This window comes from Archocentrus centrarchus, chromosome 13 (assembly GCF_007364275.1).
Source record: "Archocentrus centrarchus isolate MPI-CPG fArcCen1 chromosome 13, fArcCen1, whole genome shotgun sequence".
NCBI lineage: Eukaryota > Metazoa > Chordata > Actinopteri > Cichliformes > Cichlidae > Archocentrus > Archocentrus centrarchus.
In genome coordinates this window covers 30,951,646-30,976,159 of record NC_044358.1, presented here as the reverse complement: position 1 = coordinate 30,976,159, position 24,514 = coordinate 30,951,646, and the positions used below count along the sequence as shown (strand labels likewise).

At 40.3% G+C, this 24,514-nt stretch overlaps 1 protein-coding gene across 2 annotated transcripts in view; it reads right to left on the bottom strand.

Annotated features, from left to right (window-relative positions):
- Positions 1-1,011: 1,011 nt before the first annotated feature.
- Positions 1,012-24,514, bottom strand: part of arap1 (ArfGAP with RhoGAP domain, ankyrin repeat and PH domain 1) — a 59,201-nt gene continuing 35,698 nt past the window's right edge. For both annotated transcript variants that reach the window (XM_030744147.1, XM_030744148.1), the window contains 21 exons: positions 19,051-19,225; positions 17,697-17,831; positions 17,453-17,588; positions 17,171-17,273; positions 15,974-16,166; positions 15,776-15,821; positions 15,463-15,626; positions 14,335-14,547; positions 13,167-13,272; positions 12,921-13,068; positions 12,345-12,422; positions 11,575-11,655; positions 11,324-11,441; positions 10,472-10,585; positions 10,229-10,374; positions 10,054-10,136; positions 9,357-9,407; positions 5,703-5,766; positions 5,364-5,522; positions 3,890-3,926; positions 1,012-2,946 (listed from right to left, as the gene is read on the bottom strand). In XM_030744147.1, the coding sequence (XP_030600007.1) occupies positions 3,906-3,926; positions 5,364-5,522; positions 5,703-5,766; positions 9,357-9,407; positions 10,054-10,136; positions 10,229-10,374; positions 10,472-10,585; positions 11,324-11,441; positions 11,575-11,655; positions 12,345-12,422; positions 12,921-13,068; positions 13,167-13,272; positions 14,335-14,547; positions 15,463-15,626; positions 15,776-15,821; positions 15,974-16,166; positions 17,171-17,273; positions 17,453-17,588; positions 17,697-17,831; positions 19,051-19,225 (2,334 nt within the window). In that variant the 3' untranslated portion in view covers positions 1,012-2,946; positions 3,890-3,905. The remainder of the gene's footprint in view (positions 2,947-3,889; positions 3,927-5,363; positions 5,523-5,702; positions 5,767-9,356; positions 9,408-10,053; positions 10,137-10,228; positions 10,375-10,471; positions 10,586-11,323; positions 11,442-11,574; positions 11,656-12,344; positions 12,423-12,920; positions 13,069-13,166; positions 13,273-14,334; positions 14,548-15,462; positions 15,627-15,775; positions 15,822-15,973; positions 16,167-17,170; positions 17,274-17,452; positions 17,589-17,696; positions 17,832-19,050; positions 19,226-24,514) is intronic.

Genomic DNA, 24,514 nt, shown 5'->3' with positions numbered 1-24,514 from the left:
TGTGGATATACAGCTTAGATTTAGAGGCACTTTTTTTTCTTCTGTAGAATTCAAGTCAAACTTTCACCATCAGGGGGTGGTGTTTTACCAGTGGGTTTAATTAAATGTTGTGCATGCTGCAAGTTAACTTTTTCCCCCATGCCATCACCGTAGGTAAGAACTGTTTTTAATGTATTGCTTGGTTAAATAAAAGTCACTGACTCACTGCGCCATCTTGTGGTGTAATCCGGGATTACACTAAAGTACAGCCAGGCCCTAGTTCAATTTCAGTTCATATCTACTCAGCAGCTGTTTCATCAAGTTCTGTGTAGAAACGACTGCTTTAAAAAGCACCTTTATGTTTATCCTTGTCTTCCATTCATGGAAAAACATTGATTCGTCTCCATCCTTCTGCTTTATGCAACTGCTGTCATGACCTATATAGTAAAGGCCACGTTACTGTTTGTGCGTGTTCTTCCCTGGTAGGTCTCTTGTACGTGTTTGCGCACGGTTTACTGAAGATCTCCTGTGTGCACATGACTCGCAGGGCTCTCCGGTGTGTGTCTCGAGGTACAGAGTGACCCTGATGTGTCAGATCTGCTTAAACGAACGCACCGGAGTGCTGGTGGACCACTGTGACTCAGTCCCGCTCTCTCACACACGCAGGAAACGTCCCCAGGGCCCTCCCTATGATCACTGTACCCCATACACCCACACAGCTGACATTTTTCCTCGAAGCTCATCTATAGTCTCCTGTTTTATGGCTGTAGCATGAAATTGTCATGAAACCTGCAGGCCTTGCCAAAGTTTCTCTCCAAAGTTTATGCACACACGTAACAACCAGTACATCTGCATGGAGCCCATCTTTTCACAGCTACCCTGTGGGGTGGGGATTGCACATAAAGCCACAGAAGAATAACAAGCAGATTACCATGAGGGCAAAGCAGAGCTGGAGGACATCAACCTTCTGGAAGAAACAGTTCTTCCAAGACGAAAAGGGCTTTGACTATGCATGTTCAACAGTAAACAAACAACTAGCCAAATGTGTTTAATTAGAGTTTTAGAGATGCAATAATTTGTAAAATGCACAGTAACAGAATATGAAAGGCAGACACAAAGAGAAACACTATATATAAGAAGTATCACAACAAAGTGTAACAAGCTCTGTTGGGCTTTTGTTTTGCAACTTTGAATTGTAATGTGTAAAAGGAATAATAATGATTAAAATTAAAAAAAAAAATACTACAAATGTGTCCAGATTACAAATGAAAACTGTAAAATAATCAATTGTGTATTTTTAACACATCAATAGTACAGCTAAGTATTTAAAAAAAATCACATAAAAGAGATTATTTTTAAGCAACCCCGGTGCGAAAAATGATGTGGTTAGATCACACCTGTACCTGAAAGTTACAACTTATAATATGCTACCTTTAAACCTGCAAACTAAAATCTGATGATCAGCATCAATAACCTTTGTTAAAGTAAATATATCCACTCTAAATCAATGTTGTAAAACAATAAACCATTGAGAAGTACAGAGTGAATACTTTGCATACAATGTTATTACACAGTTGAGTCCTATCAACTACTGCTGAGGTCAGAGGGCAGTTAATGGCACACATGTAACTACTGTAAATACACACTCTTCACAGGTACGCAACTTCAAGGCGTTCAGACATGTAGATGAAGGTCATCACCAACTCAGGTTGAGAAAACACGGCATCACAGCGTCCTCTGCTGTCAAAATAAATAAGTCTTTACATTAAGGTGGCATCCAGGCAACATTAAAAAGAAGTAAGGATGAAGGTAGTAAGGCAACTGTTGACAGCTTCATTCTTTACACGAAATATATACAAGCTTGGACGCATGTAGAAGGAATGACGGTGTATTGTAAAGCACTTTGATTCTTGTACCCACAGATTTTCCAGCACCACTTTTGTGCTTCTGACTATAAAAACGCACTGCTGCAAAGATTCGAAGCTGTGCATAAAGAACAAAAAAGAAAAGTGACTAATTCACAATCTAAAACTTTATAAATACTGCTGGTTAATGTGCTGCATTTTGTAGCCCAGGAGTTTTAAAAAAAGCACCTACAAAGAGAAGGCAGTGCCTGTGATAAACAAGAGAAAAAAATCCTTTACTCCCCAAAAGTTCTGATTTCACATCCCCACATAAACGCACAGTATGCAAAAGTACTGCACATATGCAAAAAAGTGGCAACAAGCACAAAAAAAAAAAAAAGGAACTCAGACTAAAATTTTCCACAGGACTGGCCAATGCCCTGTGGATAACATCATCCATCAGCTGTCATTTTCAAGTCCAGTTTAGTCCCCTCGGAAGAAACTCCAGAGTATATCAGGTCAGAGCCTCCTCTGATATGACCTTTACAATGGCTACAATTACTTCATTTAAACTTCACACTGATCTGATCAGTTGTTGAGCAAGTAGTACAGAAAATACTTTTTAAAAAAATGATTGAGCTACAAATGAATGTCAAACTTTTGTTCTCTACAACAAAAACTTGCTAAGCACACCATTCTTGTGCCTAGTTTTACTGCATCTAATACGTCTTTTTGTGACAACAATAACAACAACAACAAAAAAGCATTAAAGGAATAAAGGTTTCTCTCATGAGTCCAGTGGTAACGATGGGTGCAAATGAGGCTGGAATCGATTCAGGGCCTCTTCAGGGTGATTGCGGTCCAACAAACTGTTTCTCTTCTATTTTTAAGCCAGAGCTCCGAGCCACTGCTTTTGTGCATCGACTAAAGTTCATCTGTGCATGGAAAGCAGTGCGAGTCTGTTGTCCGTTGAACTTCTTGTTCCAGCACATATTCAAAGTGTAAGGCCGTTATCCGCAAACAGCACAAGTGTTTTTCTCAGAGCCGCTCTGGTGTGTACACCCGCAGAATGATGAAGTCCCTGGAATGTCTAGAGGACGTCTGATGAAGCTGACGATCCAGCCTTGAAAGAAACACGCGGACGGTCAGGGTTTCGGCAAAAAAATAAATAAAAATCACCACAAACATTTCTTCTCATTCAAACATCTGTCAAGATTTGCATCGCCACTTTGTGAAACTAACTTGCAGTGTTCTCCCTAAACCTAAAATTAGTTTCATAACATTTTTAAAGTCCCCCAGGAGGTCAAGCTTAAAATTCTCATTCAGACCACGAATGTCTCGGAGCCATGGCAACCAGATATGAGGCCACTCATGAGATGTGGACTCAATAAGCTCCGGTCAAGAGTACATATAAACAGGGATATGCAGCCTGACAGATGAACCGAGAGATCAGCTTAAACTGGGAGATGACGCATTAACTTTCTCGTAAACTTTATGATGCCTCAATTCTCACAGTCAGAAAAGCCCAAATGCAAGAAAAAGGCGAATGTGGCTATATCTCAGAAACCGGACGCAGAAGATGCTCAGAAATATTACAAGTGACCTATTTAATCAATGAATGCATTATCAAAATTGTGAGGTGCAATCAGAAAGTTTCACAGCTCAAAAACCAAGCCTGATTTAAATTTGGCTGGTCTTCCCTTCATGAGCATCCGCTTCTAGCCCTGATGTGATTTTTACATCGATCACTGGAAGCGGCGTAAAAATCCACCAGCGCATCTGGATACAACTCAGAAACTAAACTAAACTAAACTAAAACTAAACCAAACTAAACTGTATCTGAGTCCAAAGGTGGAACATCAATTCAGGAGCACAATCAAGAGCATGCTTGTAGTGACACGAAATTCCGAATCTTTCGGATGCGAACCTGTCATGTCACCTACATACACACCGGACGCGTTGCGTTTTTGCGACTAAATCGTCCTCATATAACGCACGGTGAAAAACAAAATGATAGAACTTGTGTGCCATAAATTTTAAAACTCATGATTGTGAAATTGTCCTACCTTCCTGCTGAGACCATTATCGAACATCTCTAAAGAGCTGAAAGATAAACAATTACATTTTTTTGATGAACAAAACAGACAAATGGAAAAAATGTGTAGATAGAGATACAAAACAGTCAAAGGTCGCATTACACATACACACACACACACACACACACACACACACACACACACAAAATGCACTGACACAGAATCTGTATAGCATATTTACTCTTTCACTTCACATCGAAAATTGGACATATCGACATGCAGTGAATCTCTTCTCAGCCACTGCACCCACCCACCCCTTGCATAAATCCAGCATCGGCTGTGGTCCTATCACCAAAGCAATCACGCCTCTTCTCACACTCCAACATCATGTCAATACACTGAACAGGCAGGAATCAATACAAAAATATGTGGAAGGCAACAACACAGCAACCCTGAAATCAGCCTACTGCCGGTGGAAGTTCCAGCAGACTGACTTGAATTCTTATGTGCTGCTGCAATCTGCGGCAAAATATTGAGCAATGTGTGATAGCAAGAAAACAGCGGGAGGAGACAACTGCATCATCAGATTGTCGACATCTGGTCTTACCAACGGCTGAGCACAGAGTGGAGAGGTTTTGGATCGCCACACAAACATAGTAGTGATGTGGCTAAACAGGTCTGGCTCAGTGAGAGAGCTTGAAATATAGTCCAAAAAGACTAAGGTGATGTTTGTTCAGGCCAGGAAGACAAATCTGTGAACTGATAAGACATCAGTGCTGTGAAAGTACAGTTTGCCTGCAAGATTGAGCTCTCTTTAAATGTGTTATTGTTTGTGTCTTTGGGGCTCTGTAGTGAGCTTTACCAGAATAACTATGGCTGTTATTCTGTTTAACTCTCAATGCAAAAAAACAAAAAAACAAAAAGGCAACTTGAAGATGCAGCTGTCTATGCCTCTACACGCTGTCTGGATTCTTAAAACATCTTTTTAGGCTGGACACAAATTAGTCATTTATTCTCTTCACAGCCTGTGAAAACACACACCACTGTGTTTCACAGTGTAGAGCTCCACAGTCTATTTGCTGTTTAGTTTAAGAGCCCAGATCCTGACATGATCATTAAATCAAAGACAAATCATGGAACAGAGATTATTGATCCTGCACAGGTGCAACCCCCACACTTCTGCACTTCCTTCACAGAAGTGTTAATAACAAAAAAAAAAAAAAAGAGATAAGTAAACATTCATGACAAGTTCTGCATCAGTAGACTGAAGCAGGGTTTCAGATTTCATGCACAATCATGTATTCTATTCTGAATAGAAATCAGACCTGAAAAGTGCAAAATTGGTAAAGGATGTGCACAAATTTGCACTGCTCTTTGATTCGGCTCAAGTTTGAGGGTCTGGACCACCTGCTCAGCATGAAAGTCTCTGATTAAACCAGGCAGCTTCGCAGTGAGCTGCCTGGTTTGTCATAGATTACTCCCAGTGATTGGTAGATTGACTCACAGCAAGCGGGTCTTGGCTGAAAGCGGCTACGCTGTTCCGCATCTCATTCTCACTGCCACGCAGTGGGATCAGCGACACGCTACCATGACGCGTATCTGGCAACTCACGACTCACACGCTTATTCTGGAGTCCTTCCTGAGGCCACACGTCACCATCATACTTTAGCAAGGAGCGAAAACGAAGAGGAGATGAGAATGAGAGAGATGGGGAGTAAGAAAAGATTTTACAATACTAATACACTGTAAGGAAAAGGTTTAAAGCATTTGAAATGGTCCTTGTGTTTAAAATATATTTATTAAAACATTTCAGCTTTCAGCGTGTGTTTATGTGTGCACATACCTGGATACTGAGAAACGTAGCATACCACTCCCTCACTTCTGACTGGGTGTTACAGCAGAGATACCTGCAAATAAATAGAGGCTGATAAAGTGAAGCAGACAGTGCGATAAAAAAATTAGACTGTGGACTGTGTGTGTGTGTGGTCTTGAGAGACAAGCAAACAGAGGCAGAGATGAATTCACGGACCAGGGGAAATTTGGGGGTGGGGTGGGGATGAGAACAAAGCGAGGTAGTGAAAAATGTTAACTGAAATTGACATGTTCTCTCCTATGACGCCCGACAGTGACGCCACAAGCGTAAACACTGAGCGCAACTGCTAATTTAAACTTCCGCCCAAAACAAACACTGATTACAACCTTCAGCATCCAGTATGTGTGTGTGTGTGTGTCCCTGAAAAGTGTGAAATTGTGCCTCTGTAGTGTCCGTGCGCGTACGTGCAAATTTCATGCCACTCAGGTTGCCGTCACATAGGCCTCCGAGTCATCAGCCATGCTGCAGTGCTGAATAAACAGACTTTATTTATACAATTATTGTTGTTATGAGCACAGATTTAGACCCCAACAATTATTCAAGTGAAGTCCTCGGAGACACAACAAAACACTGATACAAGGAGACTTTAGAAACAAAACAGCGTGCAGCGTGCAACTGACAGAAAATTAGCTGCAGTCATACAATTTAAACACACACACACACACACACACACACACACACACACACACACACACACACACAAAGCTCCTCCCTCTCCCAAGTTTGCATCACTATGCATAACGCAGCTCATTACTGCTTGCTGGCATTCAAAAGAAGACGGCCACTCTTCTACCACACATACCTGCTGCACAGTATCCTTACCTAAATTTGACTTTTTCATTTTTGCTTGCAATTAACTGCCTGCGACTCTATGACATTATCAGCTGCAGAAGAGTGAACGCTGTTCATTTATCATTATGGATTCCCATAAAGCCACAGAACAGAATTTACATAATGTTCTGAAAAATTCATCAGCGTCCCCATAAGCTTTAGTACAATGACTGCAAGAATGTGCTGATAAAATAGTGCTGCAAAAATGGGAAAATTAATGCGTTAAGAGTTTTGATGCGATAGAAGAAATAACAGGAAATTAAGAGACAGTAAGTGCAGGTATGTAAGAAAGGTTGGGAAGAGACAGCACGCCAGTCACACTGGCACCTCCTCAACTAGCCCTTTTCATATTTTCCACTTTCTTATCTCCCTCCACTCTTCTAAAGTTCTTTTACCCACATTAAAGTTAACATTTCTTACTTAGTATAGTTTTTTTTTCCCCTTCAGCATGACTCTCTGCCCCTTTACCTTCCACCTCTTTCTGTATCTTCCCTTCCATGTTTACATTTTGCTGCGAGGGACACGGTGATGGAGCCCGACCAAGAGATTATACTGCCTACAGCATGACGGGAACAGCAGTCCCATTACAACTATGAAGATGACTCCAGCTGTTAACAATGCAGAGCCCAGTGCAGCATGTGAACGCACACACACACACACACACACACACACACACACACACACACACACACACACACACACACACACACACACACACACACACACACACACTTAACTGATGGGTGAATACATGAACAGCCCTAGATTAGAATAGAGCCCTGTTTACAGGTGTATTCATGTGTGTTCACCCCCTAGGTGGAGTCAACCTTTCGTATGCCTCCTTCTCGAGACTCTCATGCAGGGATCTGACCTGTTTTCTCAGCCTACAGAAAATCTGGCAGCTTTCTCCGATGCTGGTTGCATTTATATGCATACAACCACGTTGCCACTAAGTAATTAAAAAAAAAAAAATAAAGGCCCCTGCCTGCTTAACACAAAGACAGTAAACAACTAAACAAGTTTAAACTAAAGGCTGCACGCTACTGCAGAGACACTATATTAGCATTGTAGTCTAATATTTTAATATTCTTTAGTTACATTCAGTAAACTGAAACAAGTGTTTAGAACCCCAATTCTAAAAAAAAAAAAAATGGGACAGAAATACAATGCAATGATTTGCAAATCTCATAAACCCATATTTTATTCACAATAGAACATAGGAAACATCAAATGTTTAAAGCGAGAAAATGTGCCATTTTAAGAAAAATATTAGCTCATTTTGAATTTGATAACAGCAAAACATCTCAAAAAAGTTGGGACAGGTTCATGTTTGCCACTGTGCAGCATCCCCTTGTCTTTCAACAGCAGTTAGGGCTGGCCGGTTCCTGAATCGCCTGGGTTAATGAATCGAATCGTCCTACTGAATCACGAATACAAGGTCTCCATTAACCCGGATTGTATGACTAACCTCTGACTAACTGGCTCACTGACTCAAGTGAACCGGATCACATTACTGAGTGACTCAGATTAACCCGAGTCCATAAAATGAACTGAGTTTACCACCTCAATTAAACATCTGGGAACTGAGGAGACCTGTTGCTGGACTTTTAGTCATCGACTATGAAGTCTTGCTGTTGTAATAGCGTGTATGTGGTTTAGCATTGGCTTAACAAAATATGTAAGGCCCCGGAAAAAGACAATGTCTGGAAGGAAGCATGTGCTGATCTAAAACCTGTATTTCTTTGAGCACTAATGGTGCTTTTCCAGATGTGCAAGCTGCCGATTCCATAGGCACTGATGCATCCCCATTTCATCAGAGATGCAGGCTTTTGAACCAAGCCCCAAGTCCCTCTCCTCTTTAGTCCAAAGACCACAGTACCCCCGTTTTCCAAATTTCAATTCTTCTGACCACAGCACAGTTTTTCCACTTTGCCTCAGTCCACTCACATGTTCACATATGGCTTCTTTTTTTTTGCATCATAGAGTTTAAACCTGTATTTGTGGATGGCACGATGAACTCAGACAGTGTTCACAGACAGTAACTTCTGGAAGTGTTCCTGAGCTCATGCAGTGATTTCCATGATGGAATCACGCCTGTTTTTAATGCAGTGCTGCCTGTGGGCCCTCACAGGCATCAAATATTGATTTTCAGCCTTGTTTCTTGCAAAGAGAGATTTTACTAGATTTTTTTAAATCTTTTGATATTATGTACTATAGATGATGAGATGATGAGATATTCAACAGCAATTTTACACTGAGAAATATTATTCTGAAATTGTTCCACAATTTGTAGATACAGTTGTTTGCAGATTGGAGAAACTCTGCCTCTCTAAGATGACCTTTTAATATCCAGTCATGATACTGATCTGTTTCTAATCAGCCTAATTAGTTGCAAAATGTTCCTCCAGCTGTTTCTTTTTAGTACCACTTACTTTTCCAGCCCTTTGTTGCCCCCATTCCAACTTTCGTAATTCATGTGCATTATGGATACTGGATGCATGTCAGTGTGAACTGGTGTATTATTTGTAACTCTCTTGGGCTGCACTTTTATGGAGCGACACCACAAATGCAGACACAGAAAGGGTTTCCTTCACATTTGCCAAATTACTGTCTTCAAACTAAAACAGTAATTTGATCTGATTTTCGTTATTAAAAGTTCACCAAATATCTTAGCAGTTGAGGTTTTGATGCAGATAAACCAACATTTAAACAAACACGCAGGCTTGCTGAGAACATAAACAAGAGCATAAATGCTGTGTGTTGTAAATAAGAGAGCACTGGACAACTACTCACCACTGCTGTCGCTCTGGCTTCTTGGTCTCATACAGAACTGTCAGTCCCCAACTAAAAATAAAAGGTGACAGAAAGATGAAAATCACTTCAACAGTAGTCCAGCTGCTTAGGATTCACAGTGTCTGCCTGCCCCCTAGTGGTCACTCTGCTTACAAGGGTCAATGAGCAATTTCAGATAAGAAATATATTTAGAGTTTTAAAAAAAAATGAATAATTTAAATTTATCCATTAATTATCCCTTTAAGCACAAGCTGGGCTGCAGAATTAGCTCTGTGCATACTTTTAAACTTATAAAACTGGAAGCAAGCTCAAGGGCATCAACCAATTAGGTTCAAGCCAACAAAAGTGAGGTGGTTTAAGATCAAAAAGTTGCATTTCCGTAGGGGTAAAAACAGCTGCTCTCTCCAACAGTATTTTATAGCAGAGGTGTAAAGCTGGGGGGAAAAGTGTGCAGACAACAAATTATTTATGAAAATAAGCATTAGAAGTAATCAGGTATTCCCAGAAAACTACATATATTCTTATATATTTTGTCCATATTATTCTCAGTGAAGTGATCATTTTCACAGCCAGTCCACCTGGTATGACAACTGTATATATATCTATATCTATCTCTCTATCTATAGATAGAGAGATAGATATAACAACAAGAGCCACGAGGATGGTGTGACACTGGTAAAGCAGTACAGGTGCTCACCATGTGGGAGGACGGAGTTTCTTCTTGATACCTAGGTAAACCTTTAAATTTTTCACTGGCCAATCACGTTCTGGACGGTTACTCTGACAAAAGAGAAAAAAACAAATGAATTCGTTAATGAGCCTATGAAAGAATTAACAAATTAAAAAAATTAATATGTCCCTGTGAATCTCACTCTGACGTCCTTGTACATTCTGAGCGAGGTGGTATTGAGGATGAAATAACGGTCATGGAAATTTCCAGTGGGAAGCCCCAAGCCCAGGAGGCTTCGCTCCTCTCTGAATTTTATCATCCCGTGTTTGGATGCATCCCCTTTACTGGCTGGAGGGCAGAAGGTCAGATTAATGATACTGATAAAAGCATGCAACAATGTGGCAGGCAAAACAATGCAGCAAGTATTTTGTTGGTTTGCATTTACTCAGGTAATGAATAATGGCCTCCATAGCGAGGTGTTTCTTGATAAGCAGATGAGACTCGGTGCCGACGGAGTGAACAATGGGTAAGACTCGCTCCTGATAGTGCAGCGGACGTTCTGAGAAAGAGACGAGAACACGGAAAGAAGGCGCGAGTGATGTAATGCAAACTCAGATTGTGTCTTGACAACAAAGTTGCATCAAAGAATGAAGATCTGCAAAGTGTCACACAAACAGAATGTGCGCTTTGTGGCATTATTGGCAGAGTTTCATAATTTGCATGCTATGAAAACACATTTCCGTGAATTTTACTTTACATCATTGTGTTTCCTTTTTATATAACAACATTCCAGGCTGTAGTTAAAAACCTGAGTAATAAAATTCCTTTTTGTTCTTCCCATCACTGACACTTAAATTCCTTCTGTTTCTCAGCATTACCTCTGTAATCTGCAGATTACATTTCTGACTAGAAACTTACAGGCATTTCCATCAGCCACCTACAAGCTTCCTTGTAGGGAACCAGAGAGGCCACATACCAGACACAAAACAAACAAGGCACACAGCCACATTGCTGCGGGTGATCTTTTTTGGTTCTGGAGTTTGTGTTTCACTTTCTGTCATTGTTTTTGTTTTGCTGCTGGCCTTTTAGTCTTGCATTCAGTCCTTTTAAACTTTCATTTTCCAGACCAAATGAGAATTTAACAAAATTAGAATTAAAAGAAAAAGTTTATGGAGAGACACATCAGACATAGCCAAAACACAAATAAAACAAAAAAAAAAAAAATCCTAAATCTACACGAGCATAAAAAAATGTCATGTTTGCATCCTGCCTCCTTTGGTCTTCTGATCTGTCTCACCCATTTCCTCCTTGCTGCAGATTTCCCAGCAGCTCCAGTACTCTTTTTCTTTAACTGGGATGTTACGCCGGTCCAACATATCACATACGAGCTCTGCTGCTGTCATAGAGCCAGGGATCTGCGGGGAAGAGTTGAAATATTTGTTTTCTGTAAACACCAGCCTCTTTGTTACTGTGGAACTTGATCTGTACCAGATTAAAAAAAAAAAATGGTTTGTGAAAAAACAAAAATAAAGAAAAAATCCAATTCACCTTTACATGCTGCTCTGCGGTGGGCTTGTTTTCTTCCAGGTACACTGTACAAATGAAGTCGCCTCCTCGTTCAGAGGCCATCTGAAACATCCCGCACGCATGCAAGCAGAAACGATCAGACAGAAATCAGTGATGATCAATGAGAATATGGACAGATATCCAAACACAGCTTTCTACAATGCAGCATGACTGTAAACACTTCAGACAGCACATCTCACACTCCGAACATGAACTGAAGAATAATAAAGGTCAACAACACAGGCAGGCGACAAATTTGCAATCAGTTAGTGAGGTGTTGGGCTAACACTTTACCACATCAGAGGAGCTTCAGTGAGCCTAGTCTCTGGATCTATACCAGAGGGATGGAAACCAACTGATCCAGAAGAATTTCCCTCATTTTTGATGATGTGTCTTTATGATGGCAGTGGAAACCACTGTTTAACAATGGCTGGGGGTTACTAACATCCTGGAGGGGACCACTCCCATCAGGACAGAAATGTTCGATCCTATGATTCAGAAAAACTTTGTACTGATTTTCCAAGGGCACAAATGGACACAAACTATGCCAGCATAACACAACCCATCATAAAAAAGTGCCACCAGATCCTCTCATTATACGAGTCAAAGGTTCTGGTTTTCCTTTAATTTGTCACCTCTCTGTATGTCATGCAAAAAAACAAAACGCAAACTGTCTATAAAAAAGGCAGCTCAGGTCATCAAATCATTCTTTGTTCAAAGTTTGTGTGTGTGTGTGTGTGTGTGTCACTCACAGGGCACTTATGGTTTCCTCGCATTTTGATGATAGCGTGGATTTCGTCTATGTGCTTCTGCAGTTGCTGCTCATCCACCTGCACAAGAGCATGAACACATAAATAAACAATAAATTAAGATCCAAAATCTGCACCGATGCTTCAAAGCACAACATCACTGCTAAACCAGCAGCAAATCAGCACATCGTGTTGTTGTCATGTTGAACCTTGATCTTTCAGACGATACAATAAGATGACACGTTCTTTGACATGTTGAACCTTTAAGACTTCTGCACTGTGAATAGTGTTTTTAAATTCTTGACAGAACACAACAGCTTTATTGTCACTGCATAAAATAATTTACACAAAGAAATTAAAGTGCGGTCCTTTTGGTGCTTGTACATAAAAAAATAAGATGTCAATAAATAAAGCTAAAAACTAAAAATAAACCCACCATAGAACTACATGAAAACAAATGCCTTACTTATTGCATTGTATATTGCACCAGCGTGATTGTCCAGGGCTGCTTGGAGTATGATGTAAATGCATAGGGAAAAAACAGCTTATCATCCACCCGTGTTAACAGTGAGCACTGACCTCAAAGATGAGTTTGTAGTGCTCTATGAGGTCCTCAATGGCGCGGCCAGCGGCGTAGTCCTTCCCGTCAGTCTGGAACAGTGTGGGACCGAACACGATGGCCAGGTTATGGATGTTCATCTGGTTCATCTCACAAAAATGCTGCACGCTGAAACACACGCGGCGAAAAACACACGAGTCTTTGCGCATGTACATAATCAAGTAGAGATGATAAGATGGTATCAGTCACTGTATATCTGGTCTCACCAATAGAGATGGTTGATAAGGGCTTGTAGTGTTGCCTTGTTGACATGAGGCAGTTTGTTCAATAAGTGCTTGTATTGGGAGATTTTCTCACTTTCGTCCTGAATGGCTGGAGAAGGGAAAAGAAGATAAAGAGAAAAGAAAGAAAAAGATAAAATTATGAAACACAGGAGATATAAACAGGGGCAGGATCAAAGAAAGAGCCGGGATGTGTAAGACGGAAAGATAAAAAGCACAGGATGAGAGTACAAAAGATCAAAAGAGGGAGAAAGGCAGAAGAAAGGCTTGATGAAAAATGACTGTAGACTTCTGAATCAAAGACCATTTTTGTTTCAACTGGCATGTATATATGAAAAATGGTCAGCAGTGTGTAGGTCTTTGGTTCAAAACAATAAGAAGATGATATCAGACACAGAGCTGCAGACTAACTTGAAACGTGCTCTCTTTCCATTGCATGCTCAGTTTAGCTTCAGTATTAAAAACACTAGAACTGTGATGATAAGCGTATCATTAAAACGTCACATTTAATTAATGCTAGCATCATATGCTCATTTTCAATTTGAAACCAACAATGCACTTCCAAAAGCTTTTGTGACAGAGGCAACAAAAGACTGGAAAAGTTATGCTAAAAACAGGCAGTTCTCATGAACTGTACATGATATCATTAAGAGTCAGAGATTATGTAGAAATCACTATGCAAAAGACACGGCCCAAAAACAACACTGAACACCTGAATCCAAGTTAAAATCCTTCCTAGTGAACTAGGTTAAAGAGGAAAGGGATGAGTGCACAGCTCAAGGTATTAGTGCACATGCTGAATGCCACACAGTGCATATCTGAAAAGGCACCGTTAAAGCTCAACGCTGCCATACACATGACTTCTTTTTCCAGGAAAGTCTTGCTTATTTCAGCATGGTAAGAGTATGGATGCCAAACTGGCCTGTCTGCCATCCAGACCTGTCAGCGTGTCTCTCAGCAGGTACAGTATCATGACATCAAAACATCACAAAAACAAATTAGCTCCTTTCAACAAGAGCCAAAGGTCCATAATATAAAAATAAACCTATGTGCATGTGTAGGTGCAGCAACGACACTTTTGATGATGAACTGACATATCTTTAAATTAACCACAGCGTGCGTCCACACTGAAACTAAATCTCATGAAGCTTACTTGCAGTGCTGAGCCAGGAGCAGGAGTCCTCTGATGTGAACAGTCCCTCTCCTAACTCCCTGAAAAAGCGTTTGAGTGTGTTGGAGACGTCGTCCACCTGGTGCTCTCCTTCCCTTAGACAAAGGCTGCGAGCATCATTACGAAATCTCTCGCACAGAGCGGTCACGCGAGAGTTCACTCCGCTCTTGCGATAAATCCCCTCTGATGTCATACCTAGAAATAAAACATTAACCCACACACGTGGACAAAGGGCACAATGTTACACACACACATACACACACACACACATCTAAACAGGAAGAAGAAGCTGTTGTTAATCTGAAAAAAATGTGTTCCTCCAAACTGTCTGTTATACTGCATCTTCTAATAAATGGTACATTTGATACATCGGTGGTATTTCGCCTGCAATGATTGCTCTCTGAAAGCTAAAAAAAGTTCCTGTTTTTTTATAAGTTAGCCAACTGACTTCTGAAGGCAAAGCAAGAACAATGATGAAGTCAAAAAAACAAAAATCACACGATAGCAGTTAGTAGTGAGGTCAGAAGAACAACATGTCAGACAGCATCAACCCAGAAAGAGAAGTGTGATGCGGTTGCGTTTCTTTACAATGAGTGTAGATAATTAAAACAATGAACCGCAACAAAAAGTACTGCTCACGTTGCTCAGAGCAAGTTATGTCCATATCCCTTAGAGGACTTAAAGTAAAGTAAAGTAAGTATAGTAACTGTATTGCCCATCATTTATCTTTGTCTTCTCTGAGCTCTTGCGTTAGCTCCCGCAACTGTGTGTGTCAGTCTTTTCAAGTAGTGAGCCACGGTTACAAGGTTTAAAAAAAAAAATCTAAAAACTTTGCTTGTGTTGCTATATAAAAGGTGACGAGGAAGACTGTTCTGCCCTGGAACGTGCTTATCAGCTGCTGGATGATGGGAGGAGGAATGCTGAGTAAGAGATAAAAAAACAGAAGGAACAAAGCACAAAGAAGAAGGGCGCAATTGTAGTCACGAGTACAGGGACACAGAAAAATCTGCAGGCCCAAAAAGTACTGAACAGTTAAACTAAGTAGACTTTCATGGTTATTTCACAAAAAAACTGTTTTGTGTGTCTGTTTCCTTTCTCAGTGTTTCTTACCACACTGTGTGATATAGCGAATGCAGCTGTGTACTATCACAGGTATGTCTGTCTCTGTGAGCTGTTGCTCATTCAGCGTGTCTCCTCCACTCCCCGCTGCCGCCTGGATAGCTGCACACCAGCAAGAAAAATCCAACTTTCTCTTTCCCTTTATGTACAGAGTTCTAAAACAAGAGGCAAAGGAAACAAGCAGAGCATAGAAAGGAAAAAGAATAATGAGTATGTGAGGGAAAACTGAAATATAAAAAAAAAAAAATAAACAGGCTAAAATCCTCTTTAAAGAGACAATCTGCAAATTATCATCCCCTCTCACCTGCCTTTCTCCACCAGAACTAGCACTTCATTGTCTTGCTGAATTGCTGTAAAACACAAATGCAGGGTAAGAACTACTGTGCTCTAACCACTGAGCACTCACACAATTTGTGTTTACAGTATACTGTCTGTTCATACATGTAATAAAAGTAGCCCTGGTGGTTAAATCCATGCACCTGTGTTTACATGTCTTACTCACAGAGTTCATTCAGTTTGCGAAGTTGGATCTCCTCCACCTGGCTTCCCTCCAGGTAAACGTGAAGTACGGACCCCTCCAGAGCAAACCACCCGACTTTGGAACTTTGTAGGTTCAAGCCGTCTTTACATTTCAGCTTCCCAATCCTCTCAAACCCCAATCTCAGCAAAGGCTCTGCACTGGCTGGAATAAAGCTCTGCAAACAAAGAGGACATATAGGGTTTACACTGAAGTTTGTTTAGGTGGCTTCCTTTTTCACAAAGGGTCACCACGGCAGGTAGCTCCACACATTTTAATTTGGCAGATCTCTACACTGGATGATCTTCCTGAAACAACCACCAAGCGATCTGTCTCCTCTCCTGCTCTCAAACATGGGTTTGTACAATACAACATTAATCACAGCTTCCCTTATTTTTTGATTATGATTTAATAATTTTATTTTGTAAATTACTCAAATGCTTTCAAAAACTAATACTATATTTTACAACTCTTGTACAGTACTAAAAAGGCCACTGATAGAAAAATGCAGCAAGGGGTGCGGTTGGTAACAAATTTGACCCTGATTCTGGTTACACTTTATCCATTTACTATCTCGGCCTTATTCTCAACAGTTGTGGAAAGAGGCAATCCGGCACAATACCTATTGTTTCATGGCTGCTTCATGACCTTGTGGATAACTCTGACATATCCAACTGAAATTTGAGCGCACACACACTTTACTTTTTTCAGCTTAACCCTTTATTTACCGGCGGGCCCATTAACTTTGCGGTCTTCTGGCAATAATTACCGTAATAACCCTATGCTGGGTTTGAAGCGCAATTTCTCAGTTTTCAGAAACCATTTGAATTTTTATGATAGGACAAACAGTTACGTAATTACAATAATTCAAAGTGCGTTTGATCAGACATTTCAGCTGTGATACGCTCTGCGTTAACCAGCTGTTCACGGCAGGTAAGGGCAGGTAACAGGTGCATTGACTGTGATCATCCACTGTTAAAGGCTTAAAGTATATGCTGGCCTTTAGCAGTTGAGAGAGGAAGTAGCAGTTGTTACATTTCACACCATCATATCAGCTCTAAAGAGTGTTGTGCTTAGATAAAATAAGGAAACAAGTCAGAAATAGCAAACCCACTGCTAACTCCACCTATTTTACTTGAAATAATGAGCAATTAAAGCTGAATATACATATTTGATTGTTACCTTGGCGATAGACTTGACCCAATGCTTGTGGCTTTCTGGGTCATCAGTGCCAAACAGGTAGAGACGCTCTGATTCTGAGTAAATTTCAAAGGTATAGTCATACCTGGGGGTTGAAAAGAGAGAGATTAGAGGAGCAGACACAGGACAATTTAAGAAAGGGGAGCGAAGAACAAGGTGTCATCACATTTTTTGGTATAAATACATATTTAAGAAAGTTGTTAAACTATATATGAAACAGAGAAGGGTGTGTGTGTGTGTGTGTCTCCATGTGTGTCTGTATACCCATGTTTCTCAGGGGTGTCCACAGCCAGACAGACGATCTCTGAAGCCTTGAGAACTCCATTAGGATTTGAGTTCTTGTCACTTTCGTAGTAGCTGAAAACTTCATCAATTAGCGTGCACCAGCGACGACTGAACTCTATATTGATGGAAAAATAAATATTAACCAAGCATAATACTGAGAGTCACTTGAACAGTTGTTTCCTACTGTGGTAACTGCTGCTGTTGTAGGTCTGTTTGTGCTTACCCTCTTTGGCCTTGCGTTCTGTGACAGCTCGAGCCATGGATGGAGTTTTGAATAGGAAGCCATTGTGAGACACAGAAGGTGGTTTGGGGTAAGGTTCTGGGTCCATAGCCTCGATCCCTTCTGATCGTGGCAGCTCTAAAGAAAAAAAATGTAAAGAATTTTCTTGCACTAAAGGTACCAGAGTAAAGGAAGGTAAACTTTTAAACCCTGCTGACATGTTCCCACCCTAATTTCTCAATACTGTGCTTAAAGGTACTGATTCATAGCTGCACTCTATGGATTTAGCTGTAACTCCTGACAATTTAAAAACTGACTGCATTCAGTCACTTCTAAAATGTCTGGCCTTGAGCCATCTGACTTCACCAGATAGCAACCAATTTCTAAATTACATGTCACTGTTAATATTTGTAAAAGGCCAGGCAGGGTTTAGAGAGTACCCCAGCAATGAGACGGCAGTCATTAGGCCAGCAAAGGCATGTCCCAGAGTCTGTTTTACAATATACATACAGAACATCCAGTTCATACAACAGTGAAACATAAAAATGCAGGACAGCGTCATGTCACACTAGTTTACAGGAGAAGTGTGAGCGGGTGCTGTCAATAATAACAACAGTTGAAGATCCTGTATCAGTATACTACATCCCATCAACACATTTTCTCATGGAAGTCTTGTTTTTTTGCAGCAGGACAATGTCAAACCACATTCTGCTTGCTCTACAACAGCATACCTGTATAAAAACAAAACTAAAAGTCTCAGCTGCCTGCAATCCAGGTCAGTGGGTTTTAAAAATGAAAAGCAAGATAACAGCAACCGGAGTTCTTTATGAAGTGAAAATAGGGAAAAAACTTTTCAATTTAAATTATTCCATTCTGTTCTTACTTAGATTTTAATAAGAATCTCGACTTTTCTAGTTGTAGAATTGATATTAAGATTCAACTCATTATGTTTAAAGCAATTCAAAGCCTGGCTCAAGATTACATGTCTGAAATCTTCCTCCTTTTTTAAATTCCACATGCAGTCCACAGACAGGATCCTCCTGATCACTGAAGCAAAAAAAAAAAAAACGATTTTTCTGTCAGAGCAACACGATTAATGAATTCCCTGACGGAATATCAGAATTACAAAGCCACCATCTTTATGTAAGCTCCTTGAGAAACATATCCATCCATCATCTGTGGGAATGCATGTGTATTTTCACTCTCTCCTCTTTCCCTTTTTCTGACTGCCAACAACAAGCGCTGTGTAAATAAACTAGCTTTTTAATCATTACCATGAAAACCCTATTCAGTCCTAATGTAAGCACTAGTAAAATAAATGTGTGTCTGAGACCCTGAATTTGCAAACATACTGTACCTGTGTTCAGATTATGGTTCAATAACTCAGCCTGCAGGGGCTGCGAGTGTGCGGTGGCCAGGGAGAGGGGGGAGGGTTGGCTTTCCAGCCCAGTTGAACAATTCACATCTGCACCACAGAAAATCAGGCTCAGCGTCTCCAGTACATCACTGCACTGCACATTTATACAAAGAGCCTGGAGAAAAGGGGAGATGAACAGACAAACAGACAAGGAAACACATGAGTAAACACTCATGTATAAAATAACAGATGGAAACTATAATGTACTGCTTTATGGCATATGCAACAACAATTTACAGCCTTCCAGTGCTAGTACTGACCTGAAAGGAATTTTACCTGCAAATGCAGATATAGGATTTATGCGCTACGGACATATAAACAGAACTCCATTCCCCATAAAAGAGGAGACTCAGAGGAGTATCGACATTAGCTAACCTGGTCTAAGACAGTGAAAGTTAGCAATCTAGAAAACAGACACCAATTAAAGCCAAAAAGAGGAAGGAAATGAGGGTGTGAGATGAAATTAAAACAAGAAAGGCAGGAAATACAGAAAAGAAAAGGGCAGAGTGCACTTGACAGGCGTTTACGTAAAGTATTAAAAAAAGGAGAAGTTTTTTTTTTTTTTTTTTTAATGTACAAGGATGAGACAAAACTAATAAACTAAAAAGGTTTTAATACTGCTAAAAAGGTTGTAATCATGTTGTGCGAAGCTCTTTCAGTTTTCAGAATGAAGTGAACTTCTTCTGTCCTGTGTGCTTGTGTGTGTCACTGCAGGCAGGACAAAAACCTGCACCGGCCCCTCTTTTGACCAAGCGTCCCCCGTGCTACACTCAGTTCTGTATCTTTCAACACAAATCTACTCCCTGCAAATAGAAGCCATTAAAGTATATTTATAGTGTTTTTATTGAATAACAAATGTGTTACACTGTCAAAAGCAATCTCTGGTAATTATTTCATGATTTAGTGGACCTGTAGGTTACTCTGGTTAAACTATATAAAAAGTGTTCCCATGTGTTTAAACTGTGTTTCAGTTGTTGAACGCTCTCTAAATCCACTGCATGAACAGTTAATAAAGCAGCCTCGCGCCATTTTGTAATGATTCGTTTAGAAGTCCTAGCTCATGTGTGACTGACTGCACAATTGTTTGTGGATTTCCTCATCACTCATATAACTTCAAGGAATCTTTAGTAACTTTATTACATCCTTTGATGTGCAAAGGATGTAATGGAAGCTGTGCAGCAAAAGGTTAAGATGGAAACACAAAGGACTAGTGTCAAAAATCTGATCTGTAAGAATGACGTGGATCCCTGGGAAGAAAACAAAAGTTTGGTAATCGAAGCATTCACTCTTGAATGTCATAGGAAGGCTCACCTTTATCAGTGTATATATTTTTACGTTATATTTCCATTTCTATATGTGACTCTGGATAACAGGAGAGCCAGCTGAAACCTTTATCTTGACTTTCTCTTACAAAAAAGATTTCAAGCTGGTTGTTTTTGCCACATTCAGAGCAGATTTTCAGAGCAGATCCAACCTTCTCGAATGAACCGTCTGCCAAAGGAAAACATAAGCCAACTTGTCTACAAATTGTTTTGATTCAAACATCGACCTTTCAATGTAGAAATATGGGCCCTTACGGCAACTCTAACATCAAAGTGGCCCCTGACATTACAAGTCCCAATTTACCCCCTGACAACAACAGCAAGGATAAAACTATTGTGACAAGTTCAGATGTTCATAGATCGCAGCTTTACTGTAAACCTGCAGTGTGGAACTTTGTTGTCTTCCTGGGAGCATTCTTACAAACATTTTTGACGTGCTTACAGAAGCTCTCTAGATTCCAACAAATCAAAATGTGCTGACTGACGTACCACTGCTGGTACACCAGCTTAGGAATGTAATTTAAAACTCGAGCAAGTGGAATGCAGTACACGCACTGACCTACTTGATTAGCACTGTGTGAACTCTGAGGGCGAGAAGATGACTATGAACTGCTGTTCATTTATATAGATAAGTCCCACAGTACTGTTTTAGATTGTTAAGAAAATATATCAGTGAACCTCAGGACAAAGAAAGAAGAAGGTGGGCGAGGCAGAAAGGATCCGTTCTATAACTGTGAAAGGTGGGTGCATGCTTTTTATACCTGACGAATTACACTAATGCAAATGTACACACACACACACACCCACTTCTGCCTTCTGTTAAACCCAATAAGCTCTTTTGAGTCTGACTGAGAAATTCCCCAGCACTCAGACACACACAGACAGAGCCCTTCCTCTTTTTAAGCACTGTTGAGCTTCTACACACACAAACACAGACAAACAAGCCAATTAACAAAGATTTGAATTGCAAAAGACACGCACCCACCCAAAAACACAAAGACAAACTGCTGAAGTGCAGATGAGTAAAGAATTTAAAATATCAGGAACTGCAAATGGAGTTGTTTGTCAAAATGACAGCACTTCCCATTCCCAAAGCAACAGATCCTGAGACATTACGCAGTTTGGCTTTGTTTCAGGCCAGTGAGTTGGAGTGCAGATGCAGACCTGGTCAAGCACTGAAAGACTTAGCCAACAAAATTCAGGACACTTTAAAGAGCCGCTTCACACATTACAATTTTTTAAAAAGACTGTAAAGTGAGCTCCAAATCAGTATAACAGAGCCTATTTTTCATTCAAAATCTATCCACGATGCAGGTTTCATGTCCTTGCTATAATATTCTGTGCAGTTGCTTTTAAAATCAATCTTTCTTTTTTTTTTTTTGCTGGGCTTTTCTCTCTGAACTTATTTCAGATTTAATTCGCCAGCTCTTCATCACTGAGGGCACCAATTTTAACACTTTGGTCAACAACATCAAAATGACCACACTGTTTCGCTGTGACAGCTGAAATCGAGATTTCAGATCATTCATTGTAGCCAAAACAAGCTCAATCATCATAACTGTTGTTTGGCCACAAGCACTAAATAGTTCACAGAATACTCTGACACCAACAAATACAGTGCCAGTCAAAAGTTACCACTTTACCCATTCATATGAACGGATGAGTGTGTCCAAATTGTTGACTGGTGCTGTACGTGTGTTATGCTTTGTGGTGACATATCTGCATGTGTATGTGTGTGGTCCATACAGCAAACAAAGACGAGAGAAACAGACCAAAATCAGTCCTCAAGATTATGGATGTACATGTGGCAGTTAAGCTGTACTGTATGAGCCAGTGTACAGTATTATGACAGCAATCCCTTTTTCTTCTGTCCAAAAAAACAGAACCAATCAGAATAAAATACAATGAGGAAATGGGCTGTTTGAGTGTTGAGAGACCTCACCCTTCAACATCTGCTGCTGCCTATGAAACAGGCAGTAATGTAATAAAACACACAGAGAGAGAAGAGAAGGGAATTCAAGAATCTTGCCCAATTTCCCTAGAGAGAAAGAGACAGCAGCAGAAAGAGATTTTATCTGGGTGTGTCCAAAAAAAAAATTCAGGCCTCCATCTGGCCTCTGCTGTTATATGAGACTGAACTGGTGGAAAAGAAAGATGAGGGAGAGATGGACAGAAAGAAAAATATTGTGAAAAGAAGATGAAAGCATTTCAGCCAGGCACAGTAATCAGAGACATGTTGTTTTTGGCTAGAAACACAACCTATGTACAGACACAGAGCGGGTTTGCTCTGTAGATTTTAGCACAAAATGCGTAGGCCAAAACTACTCCCACACTTACAGATGTGTATGTATGTGCATCGATTAAATCCAGATGAGAAAGCACTATCCACATATGCTCCTTCATTACCTCATCATGGAGAGTTTACAGAGAGAGAGAGGGAGATGGACAGGGAGGTAGAGGTGAAAATCCACACAGAAAAAGGAGGGCAGAGAGAAAAAAATAAGACTTTAAAAAAAAAAAAAACAGTGTAGAGACAAAAAAGAGGGAGGAAAGAAGGAAAAAAACCAAAGAAATAAAAGGAAGAATGAGCAAAAGCAGAAAAACAAATAGAGAGGGTAAGAAAGACGAGTGTTCTTATAGGAAAGCCACTTAGAAAAACTTTAAAAGCACAAAAACAACCCCATTAAGAGTTTTTAGTCCTTTATCTCAGCTGTCACGTTTGCTACAATAAAATCCCAACACCATGCTGATAGTCACCAGAACACAGTCAACACACAGCACAGCAGTTCAAGGAGACCTGAGTCAGTCCTTGATAAACGGGAGTGGTTGGCTGTGCACTTCACTATCAAACATCTTTTATGCCATGTCACTTCTTCCCTTTCAAGGAAACCACCAACAAAACCTGTAAAGCATTTCACATCAACCTAAAGACCATAAAAAGCTTCAAACTCTGTTTAACAGGAAGATGGTGCACAACGGAGGAAGAACGACTCATGACACAGGTGACTAACATTCAGTACACGTCTTCTAAAAAAGGACATGCCTACAACATGACCTCTTATTTATTTATTTATTTTTTTTGGTATGTTAAAAAAACATTTTTCGTAGAAGACAAACACTGATTTTTGCCATGGAATAGTAAACCCAGTTAGTGATATAAAACTGTGGTCACAGCTAGATTTCACTACTTAGTGCAAATGAGAAAAATTAGGAAGATATGGTAAAGACAGAGAGGGAACCAAAACAGACAGACAGGAGGAGAGAAACACGATATACACATGGAAACACACCAAAACACAGAAAGAAAGAAAACGCTACAGATCAACTACAAAAAAAAAAAAAAAAAAAGGCACACTAACATGCCTACACAGTCACATTCATGTGCATTTTAATGTGTCTCAGCTCACTCCAGAGAAGAACATACACGCAGACACACAATAGCTCTAATGTCTCACTAACACAGAGCTGCAGTACTGCACAGGACTGTTTCCCCACAGACACATTCAAGCACATGACTGCTGAACTGCACACATACTGTCAGAGAGCTAAAGTCCAGTGGCACACATCGCTATGCACAAACCTACCACCGCTGAAACACAATTTTGTGCCGACCTTTTTATTAACAAAGCTAGCCTAAAAGAACACAAAGGGATGCAGACACATAGCACATTTTCACTACCCTGTCCAACAGCTCCCTCTCACACATAACCCTACCTGGAAGTTCTCAGTTCCTTCCAGTCAGTCCTCTATTTGAATGTCAGTTGACAAAGATCGGCATGCAAAGCTGTAAATGTAAATAAAAACACTTTTTTTTTCTCCCCCTGAAGCTTTACTCAAACTGAAAAATAGAAAAAAAATTAAACAACTTACAAATAGGGGGGGAAAGAGCAAGGAGTGAAGAGATCAACTTTCTTCAGCAGCCACAGCCAAACAGTGTGTAGGAGAGGAGGAAGGAGGAGGAAAAGAGAGGAGGGAGGTGGAGTTACAGCACATTCCAGTTAAATCAGTAAGTAATGATGTCACATTAAACAAAACAGTAAAAACAAAGAAGAAAGGAAACAAGAGAAGTGGGAGTGAAAAGC